Source organism: Trematomus bernacchii, unplaced genomic scaffold (genome assembly GCF_902827165.1).
Source record: "Trematomus bernacchii unplaced genomic scaffold, fTreBer1.1, whole genome shotgun sequence".
Classification (NCBI taxonomy): Eukaryota; Metazoa; Chordata; class Actinopteri; order Perciformes; family Nototheniidae; genus Trematomus; species Trematomus bernacchii.
The window spans coordinates 6801544-6823372 of NW_022988050.1; the positions used below are offsets into that span (position 1 = coordinate 6801544).

The 21829-nt window shown below is 39.2% G+C and overlaps 1 protein-coding gene across 1 annotated transcript; it reads right to left on the bottom strand.

Moving 5' to 3' along the window:
• Positions 1-231: 231 nt before the first annotated feature.
• Positions 232-21680, bottom strand: nhlrc2 (NHL repeat containing 2). Its single transcript, XM_034119790.1, has 12 exons — positions 21479-21680; positions 19671-19823; positions 17052-17101; positions 16091-16496; positions 11922-12043; positions 11705-11834; positions 9620-9713; positions 8546-8777; positions 5171-5293; positions 4806-5015; positions 4415-4619; positions 232-2221 (listed from the first exon to the last, which is right to left on the bottom strand). Exons 1-12 carry the CDS (start codon positions 21639-21641, stop codon positions 1959-1961), a joined length of 2151 nt encoding a protein of 716 aa, XP_033975681.1. The 5' UTR covers positions 21642-21680; the 3' UTR covers positions 232-1958.
• Positions 21681-21829: the final 149 nt, after the last annotated feature.

A 21829-nucleotide genomic window follows, 5' to 3' on the forward strand; every position in this document is an offset into this window, starting at 1 on the left:
CTTTTGATCCTATCTCACATAGCAGAGCTGCTTTAAATATAAATATACAGAGTGTTGTGTGACCAGATACTCATTACTCAAACGCTTGAAATATGTGACATGACAATCATTTGTATGGAATTGCAGCAAAAATAACGAGTTTACTCTCAAAGTGCAGCATTAAGAGAATAGAAGGAATCTAGGGAGAGTTTGAAAACAATATCAAGAAACTCAATGCCCACAAGCAGCTAGTCAAGCTCATTGTTGTTTATTTAAAAAACGCCATAGGGATAGAACAGCTGAGCTATAATCTTTCGCAGTTCATTCGAAATAAATATCTGGTGGGAATAAAACCTTTTCCCATTAAAAGAGGTGGGTTTTTATTGCTTTTGATACAGTTTAGGTTATCTCATTCACACCATCCTTTCAGTAACCAGCTTTTTTGCAAGGCACTTCCAAACCAAATAAAAACATTCCTACAATGACAATTATGTTGTGAGACATGATGACAGAAATGCTCACCCAAGCACTCTCAGACCCTCTTCTGACAACAGCTCATAAATTAGAAAACCAGTAAGGGAAAATGAGATTATTATGTTACTGTACGCTACACAACAGGAAGCACAGTGTGTTACGGTAAAGCATACTTCTCTTTCTTGTTGTGTTCCCTTTTATGGAGGGGATATGAAGCGGATAAATGCTTGTTAGAGAGATTTTAAGACGTTTTTCTTAATTCAATATCCTTCAAAGTGCACAAGCAGCAGTTACTCGGTGTCATAAGTTCACCAGTTATCAAAAACAGGCATTTTCGTTCTTAGATAACTTAAGCAAAAGGGCTCCTTGTGTTGTGAATAATTGCAATAATAAGTATAATCAGTCATACATGGAGAGGAGACAGGAAAAAGCTTTAACATACATGCGTGAACTTTGTAAAGTAAATATGAATGTTCTGTCTTCAGTGACATTCAGTAGATAAATGTTTACGCAAGATGTATTAGAGCGCCTGAAGGCACCATCAAGCTGACTGACTGTAAACTAAAGCAACCACACACAGACATGGACATATATTATTCAATTAGAAATAGCAGAAACTTGTTTAATACCCTGAAGTTTCTAATATATTAATGATGGTATTTACTTGTAAGTAATTCTTTTATCACCCTCAAAAGATCTTTCCCCTTTTTATAACTCATTAGCATTCAAAAGCAGAAGCAGAATGAGAAACTACTTTGGAATTATGAATGAATCTAAAAGAAAAAGCTCCTTTAATGTTTGTGAGAATTTATGTTTGTGTTTTATGTTTGAACAGAAGGCATCTAATTTGCCAGAATTTGTGCTTACATTTATTTGGAATGTAAACCGTCTACTCTTTGAATTTCGCATCTGGTGGATCAGGTGAAAATATCAAGCTAATTACAGGCTTCTTCTTTGCTATGTTAGGAAGTATTTTTGAATCAAACACCACTGACACAATCATCACCACCTGCTGATTAAATATTCTTAATACGTTGCAAATTAAATCCACAGGATATATTTTACTCTCTGCATTAATGTAGTCCTGTGACAGTGTTTTATATAAAATAGAAAATGTTGGCAGTTTTCTTACAGTAGCCTAGTACAGCCTGTCCTTGTAGGAATTTTTGCATAAATAAACCATCATATAAACATAATTATTTAGGCAGCAGTTGTATTTGCTGTCCTTAATGACATGCCTGGGGGTGTACCTATTTGCATTCCTACCAATAACTGTCCCTCACAGCACTGATGCATTATGTTTCTTAGAGGGGGCTTCGGAGTAGTTTCAATTGAAATTCCGATGAAAATAAGGTTTGTATCACATTCTTTTAAAAAGTGACATTCATTGTTTTCTTCTAGAAAAATGAACTCAAAAGGGTGTTGAGCTGGATGCAGCTGAAGTGAAAACTGACCACATGGAGTGTTGATTTTGTCACTATTGCGAATAAAACATGTAAGAGGTTTTAGAAAACATGAGCCAACGCCACAGTGATTTCCTCCTCTTTGGGATCGGCACTTATTTGAAGGGGCTGGGTGAAGCAGGCTGCTTTCATCATACAAGTTGTACCTGTCTTCATACAGTAGAAGACCCAAACACTCAGAGTGAGGTTAGGGTGGCTGTTCAAGTCCTTTATAACTGCTGGAAGTTTGGTTGAGATGGAGAGCGGCTTCGACAGATCCATGATGTCACCGGTGACCACAGATTCGTCTAGCAGCCACTCGTTACCTGGGAAAACAGGAAGGACACTCTTGTAATCCTAATGCTCTCATGGGGACAAAACCAACAGTCAAGCTAATCAAGTAACGGATAAAGTGTCCACAAAACTAGGCTAGTTGTCTTTTGCTTAAAGCTAACGTCTTTATGCTAATATTAAGCAGGTATTATGCCAACATTTGAGCAAATATTAACTTATTAGCACTAGAAGAAATCAAAAGTATTGGATAAAGTCAGATGTTAAACTGATTGCGCACCACAGTCATTAGGATACATCCTCTGGGGACCATGAATATCATTAAATACGCAATATGATATATGTCCGTGTGACAATGAAGGTCGAAAAATCTATTCTTATTTTCACAATGTGCTATGTTCTTAAAGGGCGGATGTACATTATTATTTTTTTTATTTTTTTTTTAAATGTATGGTTGACTGGGCAAGGTGCACATCGTGTACTTGAGAGTCTCCAGACTGAGCACAAATGGATTCTTTTACAAGATCGCCCTCACAAAACCCCACTGAATCAGACGCAGTGAGGGAGAGGACATACATTTATTGAAACACAGGCTTTATTTTTAGCATCAGAACACAAATCTGAAGAGACATGCCGACTGAATGATGAATGATAGTTGAAAAGGGAATGCTAGAACTCGGACTGTGAGAAAATATTATGCCAGAGAAACCGTCAAATCCATGCCAGCGGTGATTAATGAAGCTGATGCCTAACATAAGGTCCCAGGGTTCTAAAAAGCCACTAAAAAACAATTTAAATCCGCCGTGCACTTCCAACTTGATCCATTAAAATTCCTGCCACTGCTCTGATCTGATCGACGTAAGTCTAGACCGGGTATAATAGGACAGCGGGGGGGGGGGGGGGGGGATCGAGTAACATAGCCTGGAAGCTAATTATGTGAACCAAGGCATGTCGTCTTATCGAAATGTTCTAAAAATAACCCTCTGATATCGCTGACTGCATGCTGCGACGCTCACAATGATGGAAACATTTTTCGCTTCAAACCTAATGAACAGACTATCACCGCTCACTAACATGATGTCTACAAATCCCTTCAGCTTTAGACTACTGGCTGAATGTTGAAAAATACCCTTTTGAATAGTTTTAAGCTATAGAAATCAGATATTACATTTCCCATGCCATGCAAAACCTCACTTTGAGTCCCTGACTGATCTAAATATTCCTCCATCCCCCAGCTGAGAACTTTTAATCCCAGGCGTGGGCCGGCAGAGTGAGAATGACTTTCTGTGCAGTGAACACAACAGGAGGGTTAAGCATCATTCACTTCCAGTGTTTTCTGACAGAACCATGGATCACAGACCAAAATAAAGCTGAGAAGGAGAGGTTGAGAGGCTCCTATTCAGAACAGGGTTGTTAGAGTAGAGTTTGGGTTGCCATGACACGTATAAATACAACTTTTAAAAACAATTGCAAACAATAGCCGGGCCTTTGCTAAAAATGTATGAATCATGCCTTGCACGAACGCACTTCCATTAAAACAGCAAATTTAAGTATGGAAATGGGATTTGTTGATGTTCACTGTTATTTTCTTGCTTAATTCAAACCACTGCCCCTCAATATAACCTTTGCAGCAAGTCTTTTTCAAATCCAGCTGCCTTTGATGAATTGACTGCCTGATAAACCCCTCCCCTGAACAGTAGTCGTCCAATCATAGCTTAGCAACAGCAGGCTTTGAGTCTCTCTGCATGTTGAAGCAGTGTGCTGTAGTAAAAGCCTTGACTCAGTATCAAAATAAATTGCATTCATTTGTCTGTGTCTTTACAAAACCAAAAACTCATATACATACCCTTTATTTCCATGTCTTCTATACGTAGAAAGCCTCAGTGTTTTAGCCTGAGATCATGTATGAGAAGCCAGTAAATTCATTTTGAAAACCCTTTCTTTTTTCTTCATGAGTCAGCTTTTTGAACCAACTCGTAGAAATTATGTTTTAAACCAGCTGACAGCTGTGTCGATAATTGAGAGGGGTGCCTTTGTCAGCATATGGATGAAATCAATAACCCATTGTATCTAATGCGAGTAGTGTTACATTTACTATGGACATTTGACAGGCGCAGCAAATGTAACAGAGTAAGGTCAAGTCGCCTTTAACGGATAAATGGAGAAGTACTTAAACGGGAATATACATTTGACATGCATGATGACATTAGTAACAGCGATTGTCCTACCCTCAGCTGAGAGAGTCCAGCAGCTGGGGGCCTCCTCGGTCAGTTTGGTTCCTTCTGGAAGCGTCAGAGTGAGCGAAATGACGAGAGTCTGGCCAGCTGACACGACCACTGGTGGCATTTCCTTCCTGGCGGCCGATTTCGGCAGCGTCGGAGCTTTTGTAGGCTTTGAAGGTACTGAGTCAGTGCAGTCTGTAGAGATGGGGAACTGGAAGAAGAGACATTTGGGTGTTTTTCGATTAAAGAACAAAGAGAAAGCTATTGGCACTAGTGGAGCCCTTTCTCTGTAACCTTTTATCCAGACTCCTCTAGCTTTAAGGGTAGATTAATAACACGCATGTGGACAACATCAAAAGAGCTTGAGTCTGGAAGGGAGCTTTTTTTTCATACACACCAGTGAAACGGTCTTGGAGGACAGGTCCAGCACTTTGATTTGGTGGTTGTTGGTATCTGCCACATAGAGGATTTTGCCGTTGTCCCCCACGCAGATTCCTCCAGGTTCATTGAAGCAGGATGTGTTAAACTCGGGGCCCGCAGTGTCTGCAGCCTCTCCAGTCCCTGCTAACGTGCTACACTGCTTCGTCCTTGGATCCACCACCTTGATCTAAACAAAAGGACACAGACACCAAAAGGTCAACATTGATGTTTCCTGTCTGGATCGAAAAGATTTGTCCATTCAACATCCCTAAAGGAAAGCATCATGACGACCAAAGCATGGCTCCAGCTTTGAACTACAGCCTCGTGACATGCAACGGTTACCTTGTGGTTGTAGGAGTCGGCCACATAGAGCAGGCTTTGTTCAGGAGACCAGGCCACACCGAGAGGATGCTGCAGCTTGGCGTCCACTCCTTTGCCGTCGAGATCCCCGAAAGCAAAAAGGTTCTGGTTCAGGAGAGATCAAAACAAAGATATGAAAACTTGTGACCTGACGGTATGTGTAAATTCAACATTGGTCAAAGAACAAAGTGTCCTTTCTAATTTATTTCAAACCTTTTAGGAAAAGAATAACGAAGCTTTTTAACCGTTGAGATAAAGAGCTTTCTTCGGAAAATCCAAGACGAAACCTTTAAAATAATTGTGTCTTATTTCATTATTTGAAAAAGGTGTATAAATCATTCATACAGCAACAGATTCAAAATAGTAAATACTCCACATTTGTAAGAAATAGCAGAATCACCTTTAACAAATGGCCGGATTAGTTACTATTCTTGAGTGAAAACTGTCCTGTGTTTCAGGGATAAATGTCCTAAACAGATAAATGAATTACTTTGTGAAATAAACAGATTTTGATTGATCTCAGCTGTATAAACAGAAGAATATCTGACTCTCCCAGAGGTCACTCAACAATGGCTGCTGAGAGGGAGATTGCAACCTAACTTGCTTTAGCACTTGCTTTCTTAACATTTATGAGAATTCAAGATAGGTTTTATTTTCCTTTACTGTTTTGATTTGATAGAAAACAATGGCAGCTAAAAAGAAAACTGAATCTTAAAGAGAAATGTGTTTGTTATGAAGTCAGCAGGACTGTGACCTCTGGGTCAGCTTGGGATGCAGCTGCTGGTGAAGGAAGTGTTCAAATTCAGACAGAAAAACTGGGACCGCTTAATAAGCACGGAAACACAACACGTTGCTCATACAAAGATGTCTACTGATCGAGACTTTGAGCTTATAAATGCATACAAATACATGCATTGTAAAAGCTTAGGCTATGAAAGGAAACACTGTGATAACAAAAACCAAAAATGTGCATACAGACATTTTGATTGCTATACTATTATTATAAAACATGTTCCTTCCATCTGGCCCATTATGGCTTTGTAATGCAGCAAACACAGGTGGGTATAAAGCAGCGGAGTTCTCTCAAGAGAAATCAGAGGAGAACAGGAAGAAAAGAGATGAGACAAAACCAAGTTTCTAATTGATCCACAAACAAAGCTTTGAACAGGCCCTGTCCCTGTTTGAAAGTCCAAATTGAACTTTTCAGAAATAGGAACATTGTATCCGAACTTTAACTCTCACAAAAGAGCTGCCGCTTCGAAAAACATTCTCCTCGCCTTCTGCAAAGCCGAACATTATGTCGAGATGATGAATGGGGTTAAGAGAGGATGTAAGCCCGCTCTTTACAGAAACACTGAATCGGACTGACTTATCTAAAACCAGGTATTGTGCCGGTCTCAGCATTGAGGTGTTCAAATCTCCTGTGAGCTGAAATTACACTGGCTGCCAAACACGGTGTGCGTCAAAGTCAAAGTGACACCTTGCCAAGCTGCAAAAGCAAGTGCAGCCAACACCTGCACTCTGTGGTCGTGTCATTTAAGAAAAACCTGCAAACTCATGAACACATTTTTCATTTAGTCTTCATATTTGACCATGGAAGTAACTAAGAACCACATCATATTTACAATGGCATGTCTCCTGTATGTTGGTTAAATAGATTTTGCCCCTTTAACTTTGCTCAACTAAATATTCATTTGATTTATTTGGTCGTTAAACTTTTACTGCCGGATTATATATATGGTTCTGTAAATGTGTCAGTTGGTTTTCAGGTGAACAAGCGAGCAAACACTTTTGTTCTCCCTCAAGGCCATGCCTTATTTAATGAAACCTTTTTGCTTCCAGACTTTATATTGAGCAACTGTAAACAAACTATGTGTTAATTATTGTTTACGACTGTCCAGTTAATTACTCCTGGGTCTCCAGGGTTACCACCAGGTTCAGAGCTCTTGGGTCTTTCCAAGAATACACCGGTGTGTTGCAGAAAGTTCAAACCAAGAATCGTCTTGAGGCGTTGTTTCAGTCACAAACAAGGGTGGCTGTGTTTTATTTTAATCAATATTTTTCTATCTTCTTAGAAATGGCCCCGAGTCCTTGTGCTTGCCTGGGAGTGATCCAAATCTTGGTGCAACCTTTTTTCTTCATAATTGCCAAAGTGTTTCTATGGCTGTATGTCTATGTAGTTTATTATTGTGAAGGTTAGGGTCATATTAAAAAGTTATAGCATGAGAGGTAATTCTGTTCTTGCAATCTGCTTTGGATTTCTTAACTAATGTGCATGGCATCCTCTAAGATATTATTAGATAGCTAATTACATTTTTACATAAATAGGAAGAAAGCACTATGTAAAAGATAATTTATGGACATTAAATTAACAAAAAAGGCAAACTTCATTTCAGCCACTTGGGATTCATTTTGTCCTGTTCTCTGTGGCTGGTTTGTATAAATGTAATATTCATAAACCACCATAATATAAGTCATGATGTAAACTAAAAAGGAATCTCGTAGAAAAGAGATAAGGTAGAAAAAAAGGCCTCGTGATAAGAATAGAAAGGATTGAACAAATCACGAGGAATTGGTTAAAAGATAATAACTAAATTAAATCACAATGGAAGAATGTTGTCAATTAAATGTGCTGGAATAGATAACCATGAGAATTACAAACCAAGTCCATATCTTTGATGAAAGATGGGAAAAATGGGTAAATGATAGAACACAAAACATTTATAATGACCAGGTGGACAATTAATGTACGCATGAGTATTAATGTTGTACCCAATATGTGTAAGCTATATCTAATAAGTTCATATCAATGTGTTTTATTTCCCTTTCTTAACCCGATTTGTCAATTGTTATGTAGTTAATGTATGTATTTAAAGGTAGGGTAGGTAAGAGTGGAGAAACCAGCTCGAGTGCGCTAGAATTTGAAAGTACACAACCGGAAAAAAATCTACCCCTTCCTTCAGACTTCCTTACAGAGCCCCTCCTCCAACACACGGACGCGCACATGACCAATGAGGGCACGAGATAAGTTTGTGCACGAAATGGAAGGCTGACAGGCAGGTAGGCCATCCAGTTATTTTACCCGGGCCGGCTCAGATGATTGGTTGTGCTTTTTACAGCGCCACGGCTTCCACAGATGAATTTTTTGTATGTATTTATTGTCAAAGCATTTAATGTATTCATTGCTATCGGGATGTTAAGAGCATTCCATGGAATATAACAAAAAGTGTTTCTGAAGTGAATTACCTACCCCACCTTTAAGTGCTCATTTGAATATGTATGCCTTGTAATGAAATACAAAATGCAAATAAGAAATAAGAAAAAATAAGAAATCATCAGCATCATGTTGACACCCACCAGTGGATCCCTCTCCCCCCCGACCAGCATCTTGACGGCTCCGTCCTTCAGGGCCAGCGTGCGGATGGAGGAGCTCTCACTGTCGGCCACGTACAGGCAGCTCCAGGGCTCCTCGGGGGCCGCAGCCAGGCCTGAAGGCTGGGCGAAGCCGGCCTTGTGCGGGTACGCGTTGTTCCGGTTCTCCTCGCTGCCGCTGCCGGCCCACCGGACGCACGTCCCCGCCTTGGACTCGCTGTTAACAATGTAAAAATGGAAGAGAATGACAAAACACCTCAATATATTGTACAGAGCTACCTCTTTTAATATCTGCACAGCTTTCCACTTATAACAATACTGCACATATTTAATTTGTATTCCATTTTATTTAATAATACATGGGATTTGTATAGCGCTTTTCCTAATGCTCAAAGATGCTTTACATAAAATCTGAACAGAAATAAGACAAAGAACAGAAAAAACATAAACAATAGTCCAATAATATAACAATTTATACGAGTATTTTGAAAGAACATCCATGACATTCATCTGTTTGCAACTGAAAAATGATATACATATTCCAATTACTTGTATATAGACGCTTCTTGCACTGTTTCTATTTTATTTGTATTTACTTGCACTATTTTACCGGTTTATTGTGTTGCACTGTTGGAGGAGTCTGTGACCTAAGATTTTGATTGACATAACTACACTGTAGCTATGAACAAATGACAATAAAATCCTTGAATCTTGAATCTATTTGGTCATATTATACTGTGCGTATTTCTTTTGTAAAAAAAATATGTAAATATTTCTCTATATTTATTGTTATAATCGTTTTTTATAAGTCGCTTAACTTTTTGGTCCTTTCCTTACAATTGATCATCTTTGATTTTATTTATGTAAGCACCATATACACCAAGGGAAATTCCTCCTAACTGTGAAACTACTTGGCAATAAACCTATTTCTGATTCTGATTGCCGGATATATATGGAGTTCATTTAATCTTTTTGAATGAATGTGGTTTGCTTTTCTGAGAGGAGATGTATTAGTGGCTGCTGCCAGGCGGCCATGATGGTCATGCACCAGTCTCTCACCTTCCTTTTGGCAGTTTCCCATCATCCAGGAACAAAGCCCAGATCTGGTGGGTCCCTGCCATCGCTATCCACAGCACGTTATCTTCAGATCCGCCTACACATACACACAAAAACACACAGAAACACACACGAACATCATCAATGTCACTGTAGCACTCCGATTCAGAAGGTGTAGGGTCCTCTTGATTAGGTTGATTTATTCATCCATACACATGGCGAATAAGTCATGAATATGCAATGAGGGTTTGGATGGATTTTCAGAGGACAATGTTAGTGGAGTTAAAGGTCTGATATCACACCCTCAGACCATGTGGTGATCATCCATCAAGCTGCACACAATGTGACCATGACTGATTACCTCTGGCCTACAGTCTGAGTGCAATGAGAATATAATTGGCTCTAAAATATCTAGAATTACTGCTTTAAATTAATATTTGAAAGAGCGTACCTCCGAAATGTAAACTGACCATTCCCGAGTACAGTACACGCCACGGGCTGAATAAACAACTCTGTCAACGTTCATCTTTTGTTTGATTTAGGAAAGGTCACAAGGACATGCTTACATTGAACAACAACTGTCAGCTGATACAACACCACAGACTTAGAGAAGACACCTAATGGTTAACAAATATTAACCTGAGGCTAGAAAGTTGTAAGATGTGCAGATGATTATAATTTTTAAGTAAATATCAGTTTAAATCCCTTAGACTTTTTACTTTCTCCAATTGAAGGTTTTTTTTTCCTGTTAATTGTTATAGAAGTCTTGATTTGTTACAATTTAAACTGCATTTTGAACAAATAAATACCTAAATAACAGAGGGTGTGGTGTGCTCCCAAAGTAAAGGGTGCAAGGAAGTTTATTCAAATTTTGGAATAAGATTACATTTAATGACTAAAATATAAATAAAGCTTAAATTGTGCATAATAACTTTCTCAACATTTCCAAATTATTCTAGCTTAGAGGACCAAACAATGCTGCTCAATAAGACAACAACATACACCGTCACCAGAGAGGTGTGTGTGTGTGTGTGTGTGTGTGTGTGTGTGTGTGTGTGTGTGTGTGTGTGTGTGTGTGTGTGTGTGTGTGTGTGTGTGTGTGTGTGTGTGTGTGTGTGTGTTGGAAGTCTGCTGGTCTGTCAGTTCTTTGCTGACTGATTAGCCCTGAAGGCAACACAAGAAATGCACTTTCATTCAGAGACAAAAGGTCTGAGACATTCAAAAGCTTTCTGCTTTGATGAAACAAAACAAAAAAAGATTAAGGAACAAACTCTGAACGCCCAAGGCAAAAACAATAAAGGCATTTAGGGACTGAGCTTAGATTTCTGAAGAAGTGGAGCTCTTAGATGACTTCATGATAATAGGAAAGAAATTGTCAGCTCCTTTAAAGTTGTTTCCGACTTGCATAGTTTCAACTTATTATTGATGTCTCTCCTCAAAATGAGTCAGTCAAACCATCTATATAGATTTTACAAAAAGGTCTACAGAGTATCCCTCATGAATGAGATTCTATTGATTAAAAAGTTATTCTAATAACTTAACTTGCCTTTTCGATTCTCCCAAAACAATTTATGCACTGATAAGTACACAATATCAATACATTATGAAGGGCCCGTTTAATAAAAGCTAGATCTTTTGTGACTGATTGAAGCCTCCGCATCAATCAGAATAGCTTTACTGAAGGTGGATCATATATAATATTTATACAATGTAATTTTGTTTTACTTAAAACATATTGTTATTCATACGCGTTTGATTTTTATGCACTTTATGCAAACTATCCCTCCAAAAGGCGTGAATTCACACCCCAATCTTTTCTAAGAGTGTGAGATATGGTCACTTCCTGTTTGTAATAGACGCATCCTTTCCCGTTGCTTAAATCTTAGTAAACTGTCATCTGCCAAATGTTAACCCCCAAAGACATGCGAGACAGAAGGGTCAGCTTGACCTTTCTCTTGCTATAAAGGATTATTGATTGTTTTGCGGCATGAAGAAAGTAAAGCACGACATGAGAGCAAAAGCATGCTCGGAGGGGAAGATAATGAGATGCTGGAAATGTTTCGCTTCAAGTCTGACCACGAGACTCACCGGCGGTCCCGAGGGTCACATCCCAGGGAGAGCTGATGGGCTGCTGGGGTCCCAGGGCCCCCCCCTCTTTGTCTGTGCCTTGAGCACCCACTCCAGCGAGAGTGCTGACTCTTCCCTCCAACAGGTCAATCTGCAACACAGACAAAGGTGTTAACATCAAGTGACGTTGAATTTATGAATAAAAGGTTATTTAAAAAGAGGTAGTTTGGAGTGCTACCTTTCTGATCAGGTGGTTTTCAGTGTCGGCCACGTATAAAGTGTCCCCTTTAATGGCCACGCCCTGAGGGGAGTTAAAGGAAGCTTCAGACAAGTCGCCATCTTGTCTCCCACTTTTAGGCCCTGGGACAGAAATGAGAGTCCAATCAATGTTACATTTTCACTACTCTTCCCCACTTATAGGTCATATTGAGCCCTGCAGTTTAATCTTTTTTCAGTATGTTATGCATAAAAGCCTTTTTCTTTGCCAAGTTGTAAATGCTGAAACATTTTAACACATAGATGTATATCTGAAGAGATGGATAAGGCTTTCGAGCTTTGATGGGAAATGTGTGAATCTTCAAAGCTTTATACGAGGTGTTCTGGCATTCAACATGTATCTGTAGACCTATGTGCAATTCATATTGAAATGTTACTCAGCAACAGCAGTTTTAATTATTCCTTACATATCGAATTAAAATAAATCCCTTTCAGTTAGCACTTTTCTATCTTCCCTGCATGCATTTAAGGTAAAGGAAAAATGTCTTTTTGATTCTTAATACAAAGGATATGTACAGGCATACTTGCCTTTTTACAGCTGGAGCAAGGGTGGTCTTTCATGTAACAATTGATGAAAACATTGACTAAATAATTTCTAAAGTATGTATCTATCAAATTTAATAAGTATATCTTTAAATGATCTTGACGTTTTCAACTTTTTATGCATATATAAATGTTAGAAATTCCCTGTAGGGATGAGTGGTGTCCACAAATATTACAAACTGCATTTTCCCCCCTCATTTTGTCCACACTTAGGTCCGTGCCAGTTCCCAGCATGCACTGGTCCCTGTTGTTGCCAACCTCTCTGTTGGCCGGGGTCAGTCTACCATGAAGCTCCTCTGAGGGCTGTTGGGGCGTGTGAGTAATCTCAAAATATCAATGAGGCCTTAATATTGTTTTTGTACAGATTATTTACTAATTTTCACGAAGCAAAAACAATATTAATTTTGTATCCACAACTGAAATAAATAAGCACATATTATAATATAAACATGCCCCTAAAATGCACATCTTAGTATTATTTTTTTAACCTTTTTTTTGCCTTTATGTATTTATTATAGATAGAGGTCAGACGGAACGGTAAGTGGGAAAGGAGGACATTCAGCAAACACCAAAGGTTGGATTTGAACCCTCGCCGCTGCATTAAGGACTCAGCTTTGATATACAGTGCATCCGGAAAGTATTCATACCCCTTAACCTTTTTCACATTTTGTTATGTTACAGCCTTATTTCAAAATGGATTAAATTCATTTTGTTTCTCAATATTCCACACATAATACCCAATAATGACAAAGTGAAAACGTTTTAAAAGATTTCTTTGCAAACGTGTTAAAAATAATCAAATGAAATATCACATGTATATAAGTATTCACACCCTTTGCTATGCCACTGAAAATAGAGCTCAAGTGCATCCCGTTTCCACTGATCATCCTTGATATGTTTCTATAACTTGATTGGAGTCCACCTGTGGTAAATTAAATAGATTGGACATGACTTGGAAAGGAATACACCTGTCTATATAAGGTCCCACAGTTGACAGTGCATATCAGAGCATAAACCAAGTCATGAGGTCCAAGAAATTGACTGTAGACCTCAGAGACAGGATTGTATCAAGGCACAGATCCGGGGAAGGGTACAGAAAAATGTCTGCAGCATTGAAGGTCCCAACGAGCACAGTGGTCTCCATCAGTTGCAAATGGAAGATGTTTGAAACCACCACGGCTCTTCCTAGAGCTTGCTGCCCAAACCAAACTGAGCATCGGGGGAGAAGGACCTTAGTCAGAGAGGTGACCAAGAACCCGATGGTCACTCTGACAGAGCTCCAGTGTTCCTCTGTGGAGATGGGAGAACCTTCCAGAAGGACAACCATCTCTGCAGCACTCCACCAATCAGGCCTTTATGGTAGAGTGGCAAGAAGGAAGCCACTCCTTAGTAAAAGGCACATGAAAGCCCACATGGAGCACCTAGAGGACTCTCAGACCATGAGAAACCAAATGGTCTGGTCTGATGAAACCAAAATGGATTTCTTTGGCCTGAATGCCAAGCATCATGTCTGGAGGAAACCAGACCTGGCCAATACCATCCCTACAGTGAAGCATGGTGGCTGCAGCATCATGCTGTGGGGATGTTTTTCAGCGGCAAGAACTGGGAGACTAGTCAGGATCAAGTGAAATGCAGCAATGTACAGGGAGATCCTTGATGAAAACCTGCTCCAGAGCGCTCTGGACCTCAGACTGGGGCAAAGGTTCACCTTTCAACAGGACAACGACCCTAAGCACACAGCCACGTGAATCTGTGAATGTCCTTGAGTGCCTCAGCCAGAGCCCAGACTTGAACCGGATTGAATATCTCTGGAGAGATCTGAAAATAGCTGTGCACCGACGCTCCCCATCCAAGCTGATGGAGCTTGAGACGATCTGCAAAGAAGAATGGGAGAGACTGCCCAAAGATAGGTGTGCCAAGCGTGTAGCATCATACTCAAGAAGACTTGAGGCTGTAATTGTTGCCAAAGGTGCTTCAACAACGTATTGAGTAAAGCAGTGGTTCTCAAATGGGGGTACGCGGACCCCTAGGGGTACGTTGGAGTACTGCAGGGGGTACGTGAGATGTATTTTATATTAATGAAAAAACAACATAAGTAATGCATTTAAACAAACTACTAATAGTAGATTAACTACTTTATTCAAAAGTTTACAGTAATTCTGGATAATAAAATGGGAAAAATAAACGGGGTGCTCTCTTTTCCTCTCCCTCTCTCTCTCTCTCTTTCCCTCTCCTGACAGCCCGTCAGTCTCGTGCAGCTCGCTGAACCTGTACTAAGTGACCCGACAGTAAAGAATACATATATTTCTAACTAGTTTAGCTAGTTCCAGAGTAGATAAACTAGCTAAGTGTGTTAGGTCTAACTCTTAGTGTATTTTGCCCCGCTCACCGGTCCGTCACAGCGGCGGAGCTGTGATCCGGAAGACCTGCGTGTTCTCCGTCAGCAGCAGCTGATCTGATCGCTGATCTGATCTCTGATCTCTCTCTCGTGTCCGGTTATACTTCACTCGCGTTTATGTCGAAATCTATCAGATCTAGCTACTTCTAGTTAATTATATGACTGCCTGCTTATCAAAGGACCTAAACAATAAGCGATGCTTGGCAACGGCGTGTGGCCGCAAAGTATAGCGCAGCATTATGCATATGTTTGTATGAGGGGTCAAAATCCCATGCTCATAAAATGCTCATATATATTTTTCTCTTCATTCCCCACGCCCCAAAATAAATAAATATACCAAATTTAGGAAAAGTAACGAAGTTTGAGCAGTGTGGGTTTTATATTAACAGAGTTACACATATTTCAAAACGCGAAGTGTAATAACTGCAGTTTGCCTCCCTGTCAGAATGACAAAGATCCTCAGTGAAGCACAAGCCCATGTTTCTCACTACATTGTAAGTACAACTTATTAAAAAGATCAGTTCAATGCAACTAATGTCGTCTTAGCGTTTTGGTTTGCCATGAATTTAGTGATGGATTGTAAACATTTGAAATGTAGCATTTAAGTGTTACAAGGTTGTTGTTTTAATAAATCAGACACTGATGGTGCAGCGCCCTACTGTACCTCTTTATATAGGCTTTTTTCCCTAAAAAAATGTTTTTGCACTGACCAGGGGGTACTTGGCTGAATTTTCTTTTCAAAGGGGGTACATTATTGAAAAAAGTTTGAGAACCACTGGAGTAAAGGGTGTGAATACTTATGTTTATGTGATATTTTATTTTTTTATTTTTTATTCATTTGCAAAAATTATTTAAAAACTTTTTTCACTTTGGCATTATGGGGTATTGTGTCTAGAATGTTGAGAAAACTAATTTAATCAATTTTGAAATATGGCTGTAACATAACAAAATGTGGAAAGAGTGAAGGGGTATGAATACTTTCCGGATGCACTGTATGGTCCGCCTGCTCTAACATTTCAGCTATTTGGGCAACCACAATTTAGTATTTATTGCAATAAAAATCCACTGCAATAACTCAGGAAATGTCTTATTGCCAACTGATCTATTCCTTAATGGACATCTTGTGATCCCACTAAATCAACTCAGACATTTAAACCTAATAAACTGCATATCTCTTCCCTACTCCTTACCTCCAATGACACGTAACAGCTCTCCGGTGGAAGACACCACCAGAACCCGGTGATGCCCAGTGTCTGCTATGGCCAGTCTTTTCCTGCTGTTGTCTACGGCGACCTTTCCAGGAAAAGACAGCATGCTGGGGGGCAGGGAGTCCCGGTACAGCTTGATGCCCACTGTGTGTGTCTTCAGCAGACCCTGAGCCCCGTAGTGACGGAGGGCGAGGTCAGTGAAGAGCGTCAGCCTGTCGCGGTGGCCCTCGCCCACCAGGGAGAAGAGCAAGTTGCCCCGGGGTCCCAGGAGGACCAGGGTGGGCCAGCAGGACACCTCCAGGTCATGCCACAGGCGCGCCTCGCTGTCGTTCACTACCGGGTGGCAGATGTCATAGCGGAGCACAGCGCTGCGGACGTTGTCGAGGACCTGTAAAAAGGATCGAGCACGCATGAAAAATGAGCTGTAAATCTGTTGCTGAAAATAAGGGCTATTCTTTAATAATTCAGGGTATTTTTTGTATTATCGATTTAACTACCAGGAGCCCAAAGTGACATTGAAGTCCTTGTTTCACCTGACCAAAAGCCCCAAACTGAAATATGTACACTGTTATTTATGAAATAAAAGCATCAGTGGCATAAGATGATAAGAAAGACTAGATATAAACATTCCAAAATGTAAACATCTCAATGCAAATAAAATAGCATTAAAAAAGAAAAATTTAAAATATACATGTTGAATTACAAATGCACAGTAACTGGCCAAAGCTTAATGAAGAACAGAAAATAAACATAATAGTCCCATGAGGCTTAAGAAGATCTGACAATGTTTTCTAGTCTATAATCCTATAAAAAAAAGTAGGCTTCATGAGGCCATCATACTTAAAATTCCCCATTATCTTGATATTATTCTATTAAATACGAGGCACAAGCAGAAAAGCCTACCCACAGGTAAAAAAAGACCATGAACAATGAAAACACTTACCTTTTCATTGGGGAATTTAGCTGAGTGCACACCAACAATTACCAATCCGTCTGAAAAGGGGATTAAACAGAAAGAGAGACAAAGATAAAAATAAAACTGTCAAATATAACGGTGCAGTAAGTGGTTCGACTGAAATAACTCTCACAATCACAGCTAGTAGTTTTGGAATACATTGTCAGGATTTTAGACGTTCTGTTTCCTCAAAAAGAAGCACAAAGTCTGTCAGTTTGTATGGTACAAGGTCAAAAAGACACAAACCTCATACGCACAGATGCATGCGTCGAAGATAATTGAGGAGAAACAGAGAAACTAATGGGTTTATCAAATGAAAACCATCATGGTCTTGCTTTGTTATCAAGTCAGTGACCCTCCAACATAATAATAGGTTGATCTCAGTGACGCTCTTTGAAATGTTTCAGCGTCTGGGAAATTGTGTTTCTCAGTAGTGTTTGAAGATTACCACTATTAATATGTGTACAAACAATGAGAACAATTGGCCAGAACTACTGCCTTTTGACACTTGGACCATAAAGATGGAGGTTTTAAATGTTATGCAACAGAATAGCCTCAAACTGTGGGAAAAAAAAGCAAGATTGTGAAGCTCCTTTGATCACTCTTTTTGTTTCTAAAAAGATTACAAAACAGATGTCTTGATTCTGAATTCAACTTAACTCAATCAGCGTGGGACTTTCTATTGAAACACAGTCACTCTTGTAACCATGTAAACCTGAGGCATTATGCAACAACAAAGGGTATAATTGCTTTATACTCACTGTGGAAAATTAAATGAATAATTTAGCTGAGACAAAACAATTAGTGAGTTTGTTTCCACAACTATCACAATCTTGTTTCTCTACTTTATTTAAAGCACTCGGAAATAAGAGTGTATTTTTATATATAACTTTTTTCCACAACACCACAGGCCTGTCCAGTGGAAATAAAGCGAACAAAAGCCTTTTTCCATAAACTCACATCACTGAGCCACCCTCAACAACCTTAAGACTCGCACCATCTGCAGAGGATTTCATCACCCATGGCCTCTGCCAAGCAGTACAGCAGCAGCACAGATTGCAGTAACGATGGGTGGGTGGTTTGTTTGGGGGGGTAGGGGGGGTATGGGGTCTGTGGGAGTGACTGTTCAGGGTGGCTCCCACACCTCACTGACCAGAGCAGCAAACAGAATGTACCCACAGCAGTGCCAAAGATAAGGCGAGTGCGATAGTGTGTGGTGGCGGTGCGGTGTATGTGCTCTGCGTATTAAGAGCTGCACAGCTTCCTCAGATGATCCCGTACAGGGCCAGCAGGATGTGATGCTTTACATGGAGTGGCTATATAAAGAGCCATACGGTGAACTACAGCTGGGTACAATTATGGGCCCTGTGAGCGCCAACTCGGAAATATCTTTAGTTACTGTCTCTTCACAGTTTAGATAAGGGCCCTCGGGCGCTTGAGCAAGAAGAGGGGAGAAGTTGATGCAGTGCAGCTTCTCAGCCTCAGTGAACGTACACATGTTCCCGTGACGAAGCATGACACATAATAAGATTGACACCAAATGAAATCGTGTTCCCTTCAGTCTCTCAGCCCAATGCTAATTTCTTGTTCATTATTGGATAAATCAGGTAGGGGAGAAATGTGATATGAAAGCTTTACCAATGAGCATGTTCTTACTTACTTTGACTATTCCACCCATTCACATAAAGAGCCAATTATAATTTTGTATTAGCCTGAACTTGATATAGCTATGGTTTAACAATCATTTCTTAGTTTCTATTCACATGGCACAGATAAATTGACCCCTCTAGGTAAGCTGCTAGCCTCAAGCCGTGCTACAGATGTCTGGTAATCCCCTCTTTTTAAACTCCACACTCTCAGATATTTCTCATTTCCACTTTATCAGATTTCTCGTAGTTCCCTTTGAAGCCACTAAAGGCTTAGTTATTACTTTAAAATCACATCAAGGAGACACAGTTTGTACCGATTGCCTTGTTCCTGCATTACCATGAACATGAATACTGTAGTTAAGCCCATGCAGACTGTGTTGGTGTAATTATACATTAAAGCAATGCCTTAAAAAAAAGTCACACACAAACACACTAATCAGCCCTGTTTGAGTAATATTTGCTAAAAACTACAGGGCAAAGCTGTTTTATGAAACTACATTTATTTATTTTTCTATAAATGTATAGAAGTCAAAGTAATGAGGGATGGAAAAAAGGTGGTTATCTTTAGTATTTTTCATTAAATTAGGATGTGAGAAAGCAAACCCAAATACACAAATAATAGAAGGAAAAAGGACAAACATTGAGACAGTTTTTCCATCTGACTAATGGCGTACATCAACCTGACCAACTGTGCTTGCCAAGGTGCCCTGTAACAACAGACTTCACATGAATATGAAAATAAAATCCATCATTATCATAATCTAACTCATAAATTCACTGGCACATCATTTGTTATGGGCTTTGCTTGTGCATAATTTAAAATCATGGTAGAGGATGATGAGAAGTCTACTGGGGAGGATCGTCCTATATTCCCACATCAATGAAATGGAATATTTGAATAACAGCAGTCAAACATTCACATTTTCTGATTGATTTTATAGCCAGTGCTAGTGCGTACCTTTGGCCGAGTGCTTCTCCTCCAGCTGGTGCAGGTCAGGCAGGATGTGCATGCAGTTGATGCAGCAGTAGGTGAAGAAGTCCAGCAGCACCACTTTCCCAGCCAGCTCCTTGTTCAGAGACAGAGGGCCCTCCGTGTTCAGCCATTCCAAGCCTGGAGGAAATCACAGAGTAGAAAATTATGCGGTCAAACTATTCATTATGTTTAGTCACAGAACCGGCAATTTGATGGCTCAAAGCAATGCCTTGGAAACGCTTACAGCTTCAGCCGTGTTATGAAGGTATTAATGCTTTCAAGTCATTCCTGTAGATGGAGATTCTTTTATTTTTATTTTTTACAAGTAATCAAATACACTGAAGATTGTGTATGATAACATTTGTCACACTTGACTCACATGCATGTGATTAATACATTTGCTTTTATATTTTGAAAACATACTGAACCTTACAATTCAGCCTTAAATACTTGGAAATATAAATAAAAAAAATGTATCCTCCACATAAACTATATAAACCTGTTTTATTGTCTTTATGTCCTTTGAAAGAACAATTCTTGGTTTCAATATCACCTGAAAGAAACGATATAACAGCCATACGTTTTATTTATTCTATTTACTTTTACAAACACTTTATTTTATTAAAAAGTGAACAACAATGGTGTTTTGCAGTGTTGTTGTGTAAGGTAACCTCATGTTGAGCCTTATTTTAACAACACTTTATATCCCAAATAAGCAATATATATATATATATATATATAAAGAGAGACAAACATTTTAAACTATCAGTAATATAGTCATGAGGGCTTGTTTGAGGGTCCAGTTAATATCCCCAACAGCAATGTTATTCTGCTGTTGAAGTTCTACTATAGATCTCCATCTACTGGTGTGTTAGGATATTGCCAACATGCTGCATACAAAACAAAAACACAAAATAAAAAATTAGTGAAGAACAACTGAAGAAACAGGAGTCTGTCCAATAACCCTTTTATATGATGGGGCTATTCAAGGAAATGCTGATACTAACTATTCATTGCACAACTCATAAACTGTTGCAATAAAACACACCACAGGAAGCACTGCAAAAGGTGAACCTACACCAAGCAGCTGCTCTCCATTTTGTCTGAAAGTAGTCATTGTTGCTTCTTACATCAAGCTCTACAATATACTTTGTCATATTGTTGTACTATAATGTTGAAATTATGGTTTACTATGCTACTATATTGCTATACTATTACACCAGAAACTATGGCTACGTCTCATATGCAGACACATAATGTAGCCTACCTTATATTCATATGCTTTATTCTAATTTACTGTTTAATTTAAACAGATACACATGGAGTAACATTACTTTATCATCAAATGTATCAGCCTGTTGCACACTTGTTACAAAGGCCTGTTTACTGCTACTATTATCACTGACACTTTACTATGTAGTTTTCGCTCTAAATGCTCTTGTAAAACGTTGTACATTTTATAATATTCTCATTTAAATTCATGTACATCCTATTCTGTTATGCATGTCCTTGTACTACTACAACAACCGAATTTCCCCACTTGAGATCAATGAAGATGTATCTTAATCTCACTTCCCTGACTGTTTAGGGCGTGGATAAGCTAACCTTAGCAAACTTGTTAGCAAACACTTGTGTTAAAAGAATATGTATATACAAAAAGAGGAAAGGTGAGGAAACAATGGCTGTTAAGTTTTATTCTCGAGAACATGTCGAGTTATGTAATGGCATGCAAGCAAACTTTAATGCTATGGAGAGAGACAGTAATAGGGCTAAACGCTTTAACATGGTCTAACCTGTCTGGAAATCCGGTATCTTCAGATCATCTCTTTCGTCTAGTTTTTTTAAATACTCGTTGACAATATCTTCTTTCTCTTGTTGAGTCGTAGCTTCATCTAGGGCAGAATCCAGCTCACTTTGGATAGGAAATAAAGTAGAGAGGCTGGACTGGGACGCCATGTTTCTATCAACAGCCAGCCTGCTAGGTAAATGTACCACTGCGATTCAGACCGCTGCTTTCGACACTGTAAAAAAAAAACAATATCACCGGAAGGCTATTTTTCACAGAAATGTAGGTTATATTTAAATAGGTGAAAAACCAGTAAAATACTTTTTAGTTTTGAAAAAAGTAACCTTTGCTCAAACAA

Coding starts and splice junctions, on each gene's coding strand:
- nhlrc2 (XM_034119790.1), bottom strand. CDS start 21,641: ATGGCGTCCCAGTCCAGCCTCTCTACTTTATTTCCTATCCAAAGTGAG. Junction 11,835..11,921: donor AAAACCACCTGATCAGAAAG/GTAGCACTCCAA, acceptor TCTGTGTTGCAG/ATTGACCTGTTGGAGGGAAG. Junction 5,294..8,545: donor GGGGGGAGAGGGATCCACTG/GTGGGTGTCAAC, acceptor CTCCTGAACCAG/AACCTTTTTGCTTTCGGGGA.